The sequence below is a fragment of the Eucalyptus grandis genome, chromosome 7 (assembly GCF_016545825.1).
Source record: "Eucalyptus grandis isolate ANBG69807.140 chromosome 7, ASM1654582v1, whole genome shotgun sequence".
Lineage (NCBI taxonomy): Eukaryota > Viridiplantae > Streptophyta > Magnoliopsida > Myrtales > Myrtaceae > Eucalyptus > Eucalyptus grandis.
Genome location: NC_052618.1, coordinates 13,006,844 through 13,022,274, shown reverse-complemented (window position 1 = coordinate 13,022,274; position 15,431 = coordinate 13,006,844). Strand labels below are relative to the sequence as shown.

At 40.4% G+C, this 15,431-nt stretch overlaps 1 protein-coding gene across 1 annotated transcript; it reads right to left on the bottom strand.

Annotated features, from left to right (window-relative positions):
• Positions 1 to 397: 397 nt before the first annotated feature.
• Positions 398 to 15,206, bottom strand: LOC108959621 (calmodulin-binding protein 60 D-like). Its single transcript, XM_039317455.1, has 10 exons — positions 14,852 to 15,206; positions 14,313 to 14,385; positions 13,790 to 13,845; positions 13,270 to 13,330; positions 11,685 to 11,731; positions 10,766 to 11,259; positions 10,320 to 10,480; positions 10,036 to 10,239; positions 1,709 to 1,934; positions 398 to 843 (listed from the first exon to the last, which is right to left on the bottom strand). Exons 1-10 carry the CDS (start codon positions 14,932 to 14,934, stop codon positions 398 to 400), a joined length of 1,851 nt encoding a protein of 616 aa, XP_039173389.1. The 5' UTR covers positions 14,935 to 15,206.
• Positions 15,207 to 15,431: the final 225 nt, after the last annotated feature.

Below are 15,431 nucleotides of genomic sequence, written 5' to 3'. Positions count from 1 at the left end.
GCAAACAGGCAAGACTTGATTCTTGGGACTCGATGGACGTGGTCAATTCCGTGCATGGTAAGTGTAGAAACCAACTGCTCTCTTTGAATGATATACCTACCATTCCCTACAAGTGCAAAATTATAGAACTTTGAAGAAAGATATCGAGAGAACTGAAGAAGAGAGACACTTTCTGAAGAAAAAGCTAGTTGCCTAACAAGATGTTAACCAAAGCTGATCTATACCCAAATGAATAGCATTATCTATGAACAGGGTCCCATATAGATAAGTAACTGGCATGTCCTCATCTAAGAAAAAATAAACCATCAATTCTATATTACAGTAAATGGAGAATCATCTTAACTGATGTGACGGTAAGAACAATCAAGCCAAGCCTGGACCTCAATCAGCGGTTCATCTAACTGCAAACTCTGACACGTCTTTTCCTAATGTGGCAAAACCACTTGAGCACTACAAATATCTTCATCCAGCGTGCCCAAGCATTTCTATTAGCAGAATATGGCGAGGTCTGAAAGAAGATGTCATCATCTGGTGGGTTCTGAATACCGGCCAACCAGTTGGCAGTACCATAATCGGGTGATCGATCTGCCATTCCGTGAATGCCTTCAAGCGGAGAAAGTCTACTGCTAGATTTGAAGCTTGATAATGAGGCATAGGTTGCTCCAGAGGGCAGAACATGCTCATTTACTATATAGCCTCCTGGGCTACTGATCAAATATTGTAAGTTGATATCATGGGACTGTTTTGGCAATCCAACAGTAGAATTATTTCCTGGAGGAAACAGAACATTCAAGTTGTCTGCAGGTATGGGCTGATCGGCTAAAAACATCATGGCATTTTGGTCTGCAGATATGGGCAGATTTGAAGTGGAGGGAAAACCGTTATCAAATAAAAAATCCATGGCATTTCCAAAATTGGTATTTTGCGATTGTCCTGTCAATGCCAAAACATTTCCACCATTATGTCCAGGAGAAAGAATACAACATTAATGTGGTTAGTAAACATAAGCCAATGGGAGCACGGGGCTCGAGCTTATTAAAATCTTGTGAATTGTTATGAGCTTTTACTATTCAGATATCAAGGAAAGTGCTACTAATTTTTTTACTTACCCTGCACGTCTCTTTAAATTTTCTTGCCATTGGTCTTTGTAATCCTTGCGTGCTTCAATTGACAAGGCCCTTTCCCTTCACACATCGAACTTAGTATATCTAGAGTTTCAAGTTTTGAAAAATAACCAACCTTCTTTTTTCTAATATGATCTTCCGGTCACCATTTGATAAAATTGAACACATTGGCAGTGTGCTTATTAGATCTGTTAATATTTACCTAGTTATAGCACTATCTTGTCAATATCCATTTATCATCACATAAGTGCAGGTGTTCATGAGCATTTTTGGTTGCATCTAAAAACACACTAAAGCCTCACTTACGAATGGAATCCTCTACATATAACTTAGAGTCAGTTCCAAAGAGGAAACAAAATAAGTAAAATCTCCTTGGATGCAAGTCCAATTGAAGGTTAGCTGGACAGGTAAACGTCTTCATATTATGCGGACCCCATATCATAAGGACTTGAAAAACATTGCTTTTAATTATTGAAGCTCGGCAATCAAGCGGAAAGTCCCATTTTCATCACTATTTCACAGGCCGCACTTTGTATGAGCTTAAAAGGAGATATATATAAATATATGTTCTTTAGAGGACATACCTTTAGTAGTGAAGCTCACATTTGCCAGAGGAGCTTCCGGACCACCTGGAGCGACGCAAATTTGTGAAGCCAAATTTCGTTGAACAAGGGTGAGATTTTCAATTTGTCCTTCAAAAATGCAGCTCGAGCTTTTCATTTGTATTGAAGGAGAAAAGGTATCACCATTGAGCTTCATAACATCATTCGAGTTATCAAAGGCCTTTTTCACGATTGTATCTCCATGTTCCTGGAAGAAAATCACTCAGCATATCACTTAAGTTGACTAATGGAAGTATTTATCTCCACTAAAGAACACGCTCTGACTTCAAGTTCTTTTATTGGCAAGTAACGTTGCATTCCCATGAACGAACATGTATTCAGAGTAAGTACACAAGTACAGCAAAGAGAAAGAACAAAAAAACCATTGAAAAAACCTCAATTCATTTCACGCCTATCTCCACCCCATTTCTCCACCGCATAAAGGTCAGGTGCTCGAAAGATGTCATGGAAGGTGCAATAAAGGCAAGGCTCTTCAGGGTAAAGATGCAAAGATCAAGAGAGGACCAGTGAAGAAATTGTTGGGAATGACTGATCCCCGAAATCTGGATTCGACACTAAATCGAGTCCCTAAATCAATGCGGAAGACGAAGCCCGGGAAAACACGCATCACCGATCGTAAAGCACACCACGGATTCGAGCGTACCTTGTTAGCCACAAATTAAACACCAACGTCAATGGAGGAAGAGAATCCGGTCGATGAAGCCTTGAAGGGAAGAAATTGGAAGCCGTATGCCTACTTCTTCGGGAGAGAAACGCGCGGGAGAGAAGCGTACGTTGATTGTGCCAAAGGGTGCTCTCTCTCTCTCTCCTCCCTTTTATACCTTCCCCATCCACGGGCCCTATTCCCGTGGGCCGGGCTTTTGGGCCCAACTTGGGCGGACGGGGCCAACCTTGCCCATCTCATAAATCCATCATCTCCCACTCGCACATGGTGGTACAAAACCAACATGGGCGGACAGGGCCTATTCAGCCCCATCAGAGAAAAATCCAACATAGACTCTCACTTAACATAATGGGCCAAACAAAATCCTCTTTTCCTCTCTTCAACATTCATACCGGTGAATAATCCGTGTGACCAGCATACTTTGAGAGCTCGTTGCCATACATCTGTTAGGAATATATAGCAGCTCATAATGGGCATCACATCCTGAGTAGATTTAGTATGCAGTACCCTAGATCGATTGATCACATTTATATCTCTCTTGATCTCTTTCAAACAATGATATATTGTATTCACAATTATGATTATCACAAAAACAGTCATAATTGGTTAACCGGTGAATACAAAACTACAATGTGATTCTCCAAAATCAATCTTCCTCTTCCCTTCAAACTCTCAATTTCAGTTCAGCTTGCTTTTCTAGAAATGCCCCATTAGATCGAATCAAACTCATGACCATTGGCAACATCCTAAGATAGCAAACACTAAATAGAAATCTGAGAATAAGTAAGAGTCATGAGGGGACAAAAAAATTGAGGAACTCTTTTCCTCAAGAGTCTCACACATAAAAGTTGAGATCAAACTTTTGCCACTCTTATTGGTCGTCTCATGCATACGTAGTATGAAATACGTACGGTATTAACTCCTTTCCCATGGAGCGTATGTCTACACCTTTCAATACCGTACAGATGATAGTTCAAAATACCCAATGTCTAACTTGAGTTCACGTATCTACTCATTTACAAAATTCATCAGAACTCACATCTGGCATCTTAGACAGATAAAGTAAAACATGTGGGGTATTTTTACTTTCGGACATAGTAAGTATTATGTCCTCATCTTAACACTCAGTTAAGGCGACATACGTGTTTTAAGCTTGAGCTCTCGATTATCACCTAGATAATAAGCTTAAAAACAGTCTCATCTCTATTTATCACACAGTAAATAGAGGCGATTACCCGTGTGGGTGGGCTAATCTTATATCTATCCGACATACTTCTTAACTTAAAGTAATGCACTAAGCATTAAGATGCATAAAGATCAAACAAAAAATTCATAGGCATTAATGATAAAAACACAAATTCATCAAATGTGAACACTTAGGGAAATTACAATATTTAGTACATCGATCTACGCAGTCATGGAGATTTCACATGGCCACAAAGCACATCTCTAGGTATTGGCTTTGTTATAAGATCTCGCAACCATTCTATGCGTAGTATGTACTCTAAGTTCACATCCTTTCGTGCAACCATATCCTTGACAAAATTATACTTGGTATCTATATGTTTGGTCTTGCCATGATATTTGGATCTTTAGTGTACACTTTTGCTGCTTGATTATCATAGTTTAACTAATAACAAATCTGCAGCACTTCCAATAACACCTAAATGATCCAATAATCTCTTAAGCCAAATATCTTCTTATACTGCTGCTGATAATGCCACGAACTCAGTTTCCATCGTGGACAAGGCTATACACTTTTGTTTCTTACTGCTCCAACATATAGTGCCATTATTCAGTAAGAGAACAAATCTAGAGGTAGATTTCCTTTCATCTAAATCTCCTTCTCAATCAGCATCATAATAGCCTTAGAGTCGTAGATCCTTTCCTCAATGACTCAGCATATAATCAGCAGTTCCTTTTAGATACCTTAGTATTCTCTTAACGGCTTTCCAATGTGCTTGACCTGTATTGGATTGGTAACTACTCATCATTCCAACTGCAAAGCATATGTCGGGTGTTGTACACATCATAGCATACATCAAGTTCCCAACAGCAAAGATAAGGAACATATTTTGTTTGTTCCTTCTTTTGTGGAGTCCTTTGACACGATCTATGGCTCAATCCTTCACCTTTGCAATAGGAGTGTTTATGGGTTTACAATCCCATATCATTCATCTCAAAGTTGGAAGACAACTATCTCTTGACAAAGATTAACCAACTCCATATTGCTTCTGGCAATCAGTATATCATCAACATATAATGATATGATCACAAATTGATCATTGGATCTTTTGATATATATACAATGATCCCCATCTATCATTGTAAGATCATATGCTATTATGGCATTATGAAAACGTATATATCATTGTCTTGACGACTGCTTAAGGCCATATATCGACCCTCAAAGTCGACATACCTTTTCTTCTTGGCCTTTCACTATGAAACCGGCAGGTTGTTCCATATTTATTTATTCCTCTAATTCTCCATTGAGGAAAGCAGTCTTTACATCCATTTGATGTAACTCAAGATCCAGACTAGCCACTATTGCCGAGAATTATGCGAATCGAGGTAAATCTCAATACGGGAGAAAATGTATCTTCATAATCAATATCTTCCGTTGATTATACCCCTTCGCCACAAGGTGAGCCTTATGCCTTTCTATCGAGCCATCAGCCTTTCGCTTTATTTTGAGAACCCACTTGTTCCCAATGGCTTTGCATCCTTTTGGAAGATCAACCGTTCCGGACTTGGTTTGACTTCATTGACTCCATTTCCTCTTCCATTGCATTAATCCATTTTCCTTACTAGGGCAATTAAGAGCCTCATTAATATTTATCGGCTCATCCTCATCTTGCGGAGCAACCATAAAAGTTTCCCTTTCAATGTCAAAACATCGACGGGGAATACTTTGGCGACTTGTTCACCGTATGGGAGATTGTACACTTAGCACATCATTCCCAATTATGCTCCCACTTGGATTAGGTAATGATGATGTCGTCACATCGGTGGTTGCAATTGAGAATAAGTTGAATTCAATTCATCACATCTCATATTACTCTCACTTGGATGAACTCCACTAATATCATTATCTTGATCCAAGGTTTCAAATAGAAGTAATCTTCCCTATTTCGCCCCTCTAAGGAAATTCATCCACTAAGAATGTGACATCCCGTGATTCAAAATTCAATTATTCTCCCACTTTCCTGCTCACCTATGAACACATACCCTTTCGAGTGTCTGAGTATCTCATTAAAATACTCTACTTTTCTCGGGACTCAATTTCCCAAACTTGTGAGAGGACATATGAGTATAGGTAGCATAACCCATGGCTTAAGTAAACTTAAGTCCGGTTTCTACCTATCCATAACTTATATGGAGTGGAAATAACTAATTTGGAAGGCACCCGGTTAAGTATGAAGGCAATAAAGGAAGCAACGCATCACTCCAAAAAAGTGATGAGTAAGTTAGCATGCGCCATCATGGACCTAACCTTTTCCAAGGGGTTCGTTTCTTCTCTCCGCAACACCATTTTGTTGAGGAGTATATGGAATAGACAACTGTCTTTCTATTCCTTTTTCATCACATAATTTTCTGAACTCATCGATAAATATTCTTGACCTCGATCGGATCTCAATACTTTTATTTTCTTGTCTAATTGATTATCTACCAGGTTCATAAACTTTTTTTGAAACAACTTATGCTTCAGATTTATGAGAAATCAAATAGACATATCCAAATCAAGTAGAATCATCTATAAAAGTGATGAAACAAACAGCCCCTTGCCTTCCTCTCATATTCATTGAACCACGTACATCGAGAATAGATTAAATGCGAGGAAATTCAGCTCTTTACCTTTTCCAAATGGTTTCCTTTGTTGTTTTCCCTTCTAGGCAATGCTTACATATAAGCAAATCGACTTTTTCAATATTGCCCAACAAGCCCTCTTTGGCTAGTCTTTTCATATGTTGTTGGCCCATATGACCAAGTCTAGCATGCCACCATATTCACATAATTATCATATAAAGTAGAAGACGTGAAACAAGGGAATAACATATTGACATCACCACAGTCAACATTTAGTACAATAAAACCATCCAGAAAGTGACAAAAAATCATAGTAGTTTGTATCCAAATACAAATCTACACATCTATTATGGAAGTTCATACTAAAAACCAAGCTTAACCAATGCATCATAAACAGACACTTAAATTTCGACGAATCTCCGGAGCATATAGAACATCATGTAGGAACAAGTTGCGTCCACCACGCATGTTCAATTGGCAGGTGCCAATCCCTTTAATTTCAGCTCTGGAGCTGTTTCCCACATAGATCCACTTAGTTCCAGTTGGTATCGTCGAAATTCTACAAATGATCCTTTATCCTTCGCTACATCATCTGTTGCTCATGAATCTACAGTCCACAAAGGATTGGATTAAGCTAATAATGCAGAACTTGACACATAATCAAAGTTCTCAAATGTACAAGAGGTGTTTACCTTTTTCGGCTCACAACAATTGCGAGCATAGTGACATTCTTGTCACAATTGTAACACCTCACCCTTGACATTTTCTTCACTTGAGGACGTTTTCCTCTCTTGTGTTGGTTAACTCTTGATCTCTTGCAATAAGGACTTGATCCTTTGCTTTCCCACATATTGAACGAATCAATACGTTTTGCGCTTAGAGCTCAAAGCCCTTTTTTGAGCTAGAACCAGCATAGCCTATGTCTATTTTCGGCTCAAATGCCGATAGCCAGTCCTCTACTAGCTCAAGGTGGCGCACAAAGATCCTCTAGATCTTCCATAATATGGTTAAGAGCTTCTAATGCTTCTTGCTTTTCCAGCACATATTGAATCTTCATATTCAATATTTCACAATTGTTGCCGTTCATATCAGCAATAACGTTCTTAATTGCTGAAAATATCGATTTGAACACATCAGACATACATGCACGAATTATTAATGCCTATCATTTATGCATCCACTTTTACATAGACCCATCATATTAATAAATAATTTCAAGTAAGGTTTCAGAATCAAAAGGTCACTATGTTTCCAATCATCCTCCAAAATCCTAACTTAAAACTATCATCAATATAATTGTCTTATGCAAAGTCAATTCTATGAAGCTACAAAAACTTCTAAAACTACCCATAGCTAATTACCCACAAAGAACCAAAGAATAATAAAAGCAATATATAATAGAACATCTAATAAAACAATAATGCTTTCAATTAACACAATTAGGTAGTAATCATTACATAATATGTCCACAAATCACACTTAACATATATCACCCAATACAACCAACACCAAGTCGGACACAACTGGAAAGATCCTCTTTTGTTCAATTTCTTGATCTTTTTCTCTCGAAACAATACAATAATATTCATTTACCAAAATCCATCACAATTTTCTTATAGAAACTGACTCCGTTGACATCCCATATGCGATTCAACACATCTTGCCATTCAGTGGAAGAGTGTTTATGAAAATCGCACCATCTCGACCGTGACATAGGACGACCATTCCATATGACCTGTTGAATTTTCCGTTGACTTCAGGGCGTGATCAATTAAGTCACCACTCTCCCATCGATGATCCCAGCTCACTTATCAACTTAGATTGGCCTTTCCTTTTTGTTCATCGGTCACTGCGCGAATAGGTGTGCAAGAACCTCGGGGAGGCATTGTTCGCAACAAATGCAGAACAAATAAGGGATTACATATAATCCACATAGACTTAATTGAAAAAGAAACACATTCTTTTTCCCTTTTTTTTTTTTTTTCAACGGGGTCAAAGTCAACGGTCAACGGTCGGTCAACGGTCAAGTCAACGGTCAACGGTCGTCGCGGTCAACCGTCGTCGGTCGTCGGACCGGGACGGGGTCGGACCGGACTGACGGACGGACCGGTCGGACCGTTCGGCGGGCCGGCCGCACGTGCCGCAGCGTGCGCGGGATGGCGTCACGTAGGACGTGGGCGGCACTGCCACGCGCGTGCCATCGTCAAAATGGTCGGGTCGGGTCGGTTCGCGGGTCGGGTCGCCGCCCGTGCCAACCGACGTCATCGGCGCGTCATCAATGACGTCGGCCTGGGGCCGATTCTTGGCCGTTGGCAGCGTCATGATGGCGTTAGCACGTGTCGAACCAGTGGATCGGCAGGCGTGCTTGCGCACGGCCGGCGTGGCGCGCACGCGCCGATTCGCCGACCGCGCGTGTGAGGCACGCGCCCTGGGCGATCGAGCGCTTCCGGGCGTTGTGCCCACGCGCAGCGCCTTCCCCGGCGGCGCGTGTGGGCGCGTGCGCGTCGCCCGGCCGCGCCGAGACATCTCGGGCACTCGTCTCCACGTCGCCTTTCTCCAGTGCTTTGAGAATTTGTTTTTGACATTTGAAAACTCATGAAAATGGCCGAAGAAGTCTCGGGTGTCGGGATTTTTCTGCCCGTAACGTGCGGAAAGTTTCTTGCGAAAACTCAATCAAAGAACATGAAATTGATCGGGAAAAACGTGAAACGGGGCTACGATACCAATGTTGGGAATGATCGATCCCAGAAATCTGGATTCGACACTAAATCGAGTCCCTAAATCAATGCGGAAGACGAAGCGGAAAACACGCATCACCGATCGTAAAGCACACCACGGATTCGAGCGTGCTTGTTAGCCATAGATTAAACACCAACGTCAATGGAGGAAGAGAATCCGTCGATGAAGCCTTGAAGGGAAGAAAGTGGAAGCCGTATGCCCTGTTCTTCGGGAGAGAAACGCGGGAGAGAAGCGTACGTTGATTGTGCCAAAGGGTGCGTCTCTCTCTCTCTCTCCTCCCTTTTATACCTTCCCCCATCCACGGGCCCTATTCCCGTGGGCCGGGCTTTTTGGGCCCAACTTGGGCGGACTGGCCAACTCAGGCCCATCTCATAAATCCATCAGAAATAAAACACGCTTCCACTTGTATTGTGCAAGTAATTAAGATCTTCATAGTTTTAAACTTGGAAAGTAATAGTTGCTAGGCGAATGTGTTAATTGTTCAAACTACAAACTGATGACGAGTGTCTCAGATTTTTATGGATGTCACCAAATCAAACGTTGAGAGTGCTCTTCAATTTACTCATGTTTTCCTGGTGCAAATTTAACGACGGAGTACAGAGGGCCACTTCGATTGACACAGTCACCGTTTCTTACTTTGCATTGCAGAGAACGAAAACACAAAATCACTCTTTTAATAGGAAGTCTCTATTATGGATCTAAAAAAAGCATCCAGAGTTTCTTTTTAGTCCCCTCTCAGGGACTTCATTATTAGTTTATTTAGGTTGAAAATGTAGGTATCACAGAGCATATGAAGTACATCAACTTAGGGACATCCCCGGCATTACAAATAGAGCTAACAATTCAAAAAGATGAAGGTAGAAAGTCTCCATTTAATAGCCAATGTAAAAATATTTATGAAAAAAAAAGAGCATCCGTATGTCCAACCAACTCCTTGTTTGAAGTTTCCATAGCTACGGGTAAACATCAAATTACTGATTACATAGATAATATTGGACATAGTTTATGAACTCAGCATGATGGTGGGTAGCGTATGAACTGGATTGACAAAACACAGTAGGAACTAGTCGCTTACCTTCTCTTGGGCAGAAAGTTGATGAGTAGCGACATATACCCTGTCTTTGATTAGGCCGATCAGTTTACCATCAGCATCAAATAGAGCACCACGCTTCCTCATGCTATCAAGATAGTACAAATAAAGTATCCGACTTATTTGGCAAGTCTTTGCATGACGAACTAGGCTATCCCAGCTCTTCGGGATTATGCTCTTCCCAAGAATCTATGATTAGTGAACACAAAAGACTTATATTTTTTGTAGTCAATCAAACCTTAATAGAGAATCATCAACTAAGTGCTTACCTCTCTCAACTTGTCGGAGTCCGTAAACAGTTGAAGAAGAAAGTCCTCCACTTTATGTATTCCGACTTTCACCAGTTTTTCGTGACATTTCCCATCTTTGGCAATCTTCTCCAACCTCCAGACCTCATCATCAGATTTAGGTGGATAATTTTTCTGGGATGCTGTAAAATGAAGAGAATGTAGGTCCCAGTCACCATAAGAAAAACAAGAAGAAGCAAACTTCTGACAGGCGTGCGAACTCTCTCCTGAGACTGATTCAAACATTTGTTAATAACAAAGAATCCAAGCATCACTTATTTATCCGAATTTTCATCTGAAATGTAAAGGTCCGCATGAAATTAATCTCTCAATTAAAAAAATGAGGACTCTGGATGTCCAAAAACATGTTTATGGTCAGTGATGAAGGACAAGGTTTATGTACTGTTAAAAGACTACAAAGGACCCACATTCTCCTCTATGTTCTTTGACACGGAAGGCATCTGTTACTGCTTCTCGGATTCGTGTGTTCCAACAATAACCCGATGCCACCTTAAGCCCTATCCTGAATCTTTTACTCCTATTCCAGCTGGAATTGTCAGTAAATATCATATCACCCAGCTCCCCAACACCTTTCTTGAGCGTCACAAGGAGATCTCCTGTCAAAAGAGACCCCTTTCCCGCACGTTCTTTAGCCACGTACTTCTCAAACTCTTCTTGAGCCCAGTTGTCCTGATCGTCCTTGTTGAAGTCACCTTCAAGCACGACTACGTCCAACTTAATGGAGGATTCCACGCCTGATGTAATGACATCTCCTGTATCTGCATCAATCAAGGCAACGCGAATGGGAGCACCCTCCTTTCCTTCTATTTTCTTTCCAGTAAATAGCGGAAGTGACAGTTTATTCTGAAGTTGAAGCTTTAAGTTTCTGGCATCAGTCTTTGCTGTTGTTTTAGCATTAGCCCTGCATTCTCTCCAGAAAGCAACCATTAGAAATAGGAACAGGTATGCAGGAACAAAATTAAAAAAGAAACGATAAAGAGAGTCTAACTAACAAACACTTACTTGGGCAAATCTTACTGGCGGAAGAAACTACAAGGATAAATAGATCACTTGTCTGAGAGAGTTTAATAACGCAAACTTATAAAAAAATAAAATAAAATGGTTCACTGCTCTCAAGCTACAAAAGTTATGTTCTAAATTGGAGCATTAGCACTTTGGCGGACGACCAAGTCATTGTGGCCCAACACTCACTAGAGTCTGACTGCTTGCTGCGGGGTGGCAGTGGTAGGTAGGACAGTTGTTCCTCCAAACCAACAATGCATAGCCGGGTCAATACTACACTAAAAACCTTTCTCAATGGCATCACGGTGGGAAGTGCATTCATACCTTCTGCGGTGGGGAGAGTGACTGTTTGCAGGCTCCGCTGCTTCCTCCTGTTTAATACCACCAACAGCAGAATTACCAAAGTTGGAGAAATAAAAAATTTAAGCAGAAGGGATCCAAAACCAATCCATTCCGCCAAAATGGTTGAAAAACCTATCGTGTTCCTCCTAAATATCAAGTTACTGAACGAGCTAAGTTCTTCAGCCACTTTGAAATCACAGTGTTTACCAAACAGCAGTTGTCTATATAGCTAATATGAACAATCCTAAGCATTTTCGTTTTCACCTTTCATTTCATGTCCCTGAAAAGCTTTATCATGTGTTTAAGAATGGCTATGATTCAGCTTTAGGTGACAAAGCCACAGTTGCAGATGTTATTGAGGCAAATGAATGGAGATGGCCTCCAGCAAGTTCTGATGATTTGCTTGAACTCAGATGGCGTTGTGTGGATTGATTGCTCCAAACTCTGTAAAGGAGGCTTAGAAGCCAGTGAGGTATGTGGGAGCAAATTGACTTGGCTTAGGCTTGTGTGCCAACATATGGCTTTATACCGTGGCTGGCAATTCATTATAGGTTGCCCACATTGGACAGGAAGAAAATTTGGTGGGACATTGATAGCGCTTGTGTGCTCTATAGACAATATGAATAATCTCGAATGCAGTTGTTCTTTGAGTATGTATTGTCAAAGCAGATTTTGGGAACAAGTTTTACAAGCTACTCTCATGTCCTAGATCTACATTTGACTGGAAAGATGAATTTACTTGGGCCTTGTAGAACATGAAGGGGAATAGTTTGAAGGTATTAGTGAGGAAATTAGCCTGGAATACAACAATTTATTATCTATAAAGAGAGAGGAACTTAGTGAAGCATAAATATGTAACTCCTCAAGCTTGCATGTCCTGGGAAAGTACTGTGATGTCAAGTGTTTGTGTCGAAATTGGCAAGGTCATGTTGACTAACATTGCTGTAATCTGGGGGCATGGTTTTGAGCTCGCATCTTGTTATTCTGGCATGTTATCATTTGGTGTGTGGTGTCATTAGATTGAAAGTCAACTTGACGAATTAATTTAAAGATATAAGGTTTTCTATTATACCAAGTTGTTCCAAAGGATCTACCTTTCTTCCCATTGAGCAGGGACAAAAGTCAGCCTTAGTGATCCGATGGTGCCGAATGGAAGGGTCGTCGTACAATGGATAATATGTACTCTATGATGACAGGTTAATGTACCCCAAAAGTTCAAATCAATGGGAAGGTTTGCCACCTTGATGTTAGCTGTCTATGTAAGACGTTAATGCTGTAATGGATTTGTATAGGATGTAGTCCTCCCATGTTTTTCTTTTCCACAGGTTTTCCGATAAGACGAATTATTTACTTACAAAAAAGAAGAAATTCTGTGAAGTTCGTGCTAAATATATGCTGTTCAAACTGTCGGCATAAATCAATTAGCTGGCGACCAACTTTATAGGTCGATAAGTTCACCCAATCACTTCATGACATGCAGATAAACAACTCGTATCTATAGTGTTGAAGGAGATACAAAAATATGTATGAGCCGAAGTGAAAATTTTACAAACTCAGTTTAACTTACCAGTTTCTGAACAGCATTTTGCAACGAGTGCACTATACCTTCGAGACCAGTCCTGGGGCAACTACACCATGAAAAAATAGACACTGTGAGCAACTGCAGTCTTGTGGACTTTTGCATAACAACGAGACAAATATCCGTATGTAGCATTTCAGTCTAGTACAAATGAATGTCAGACCTAATTACAGTATAAAAAGATAGATACAACTCATCAAGTGCATTCCCTTAGTCTAAGGCAACATGAAAAGTCAAGATAAAGCTGTAATACATATTTATTTAGTACATTGATGGAAGAAGCAAGTAAAGTTGATTAGCAGCAATCTCCAAATGCACCGCCCTTTCAGTGTTTAACAAAAAAAATGTATGTGCAAATATTACACTTTGCTGAACAGAATCACGGATTGATGGCTTATGACACTTGATGATATTTTTAGTTGGCAAGACAATACACACGGAAATTCTACTATAGGAATTAATTGATGCAGATAAGCTACAGCCAACAAACCAAATGAAATATATTCACCTTTGACAATACTCGGCTGAGTGAGAAATTTTAGCACGCTCCAGCTCTTCTCTAACCTGTCCAGCAAAGAGAAATAGTGAAGAATTACAATGCAATCTGTCAAGTATTCATCTGATTCAAGTTTCACATCACAATTATATTCGGTGTCCTCCTTCTAGATGCAAATTGTCATTGACCACTTTTCCATGATTCAAGAAACAATTATGTCGAAGCCACTATTGAAAATTTGGATCTTTTTGTGATCCATACTGTCCAAAGCAACATGAAAAGCCTAAATCGTGTTCTTATTGGAATTGCTTCACAGGAAAAGCCTGGAACAGTCAGCGGGTCATTTTTAACACTCAAACGATGATTCTATACACATCTCACAGCAGTTTCTCATGCGATTTTTCTGTCCGGAAGCTGACCAGAAGGTCAAAAATGCATCCAACCACTTCCACTTCTAATCAAAGCGATCAGCTATTGAAGTACAACAAAGACTGTATTTTGTATGTCCAAGTTGCCTACTTTACTCTCATCTTACCACTCTCCGGACATCCTCCTCCATCAACCAGCTCCTCGGCACAAGATTCCTCCCAGACCGACGCCATGTTTGACTGTGTGAAGATCAGATCAGCACAAAAGTATAATCAAGATGGTAAAATTAGGCAAACAGGACAGCAAAGTAACCCAGTAACAATAACAGCTCACTGGATAGGTAAATATTTCCAACAGAGTCCAATTCAAATAAAAAAAAGATACTGCAATTGGCCCACGCAAAATCGCATAACAGAATCGAGATGGCAACCTTTGAGGTCTTTAATTTTTCGCATTAAAGCCACAGCACAAACCCACAAACCGAAAAAAACTGAAAGAAAGCGATTTAGAACTGTAAAGAGGCAAAAGATAATCAGTGTTATACTGCGGTGAAGGCTTTCCCATATTTCTCATTCCAAGAATCTTCAACTCAAGAATCCTTTATTGAATATCCCTCAAGTAAACCTAAACTTACATGATCATCAGATAATCAAGCAAGCTTCAAAACGTCGAGAGAGAGAGAGAGAGAGAGAGAAGCGAACTTACTTCGTTCGAGCGGCGCGCAGCCTCTTGAGCAGACTTGCTTGACCTGAAGAAGTGGAAGGCAAACCTCTCTTCTGCGCCGACATGATTTCCTTTCCTTTTGTGGAGCTTTTCAAGAACTGCGAAAGTGTCTGAATTTGGAAGGATTTGGGTTGCTGAACGAAAGGGTACAAAAGTAGCCCAGAAATGGAGGAGGAGATGAACAGTCGATGCACGAACTCAAGCTCAAACTCAAAGTAATGAGTTCGCAATCACGGGAGTGCGTTCTCTTCTGTACTGTCTGAAGGAGTAGGCTCGTATCCGACCCAAAAAAAAAAAGAGTAGGCTCGTCATTTTCCGAGAAGAGGGAAGAACATTTCTGGGAAAGTGACCGGGAAAGTGGCCGGTTTTAGAATTATGTCTTTTCTTTTCTAAGATTCTAGCAATTTGTCCCACTTAATCTTTTGGATCTGCCCGTACGATTTTCTTCTTCTTCTTCTTCTTCTTCTTCTTCTTCTTCCTCCTCCTCTCCTTCTTTCTTCTTTTGTCTTTTTATTGCTTTTATCCGCCTTTTGCTTAATAAATAATTGAGCTATTTTTTTGC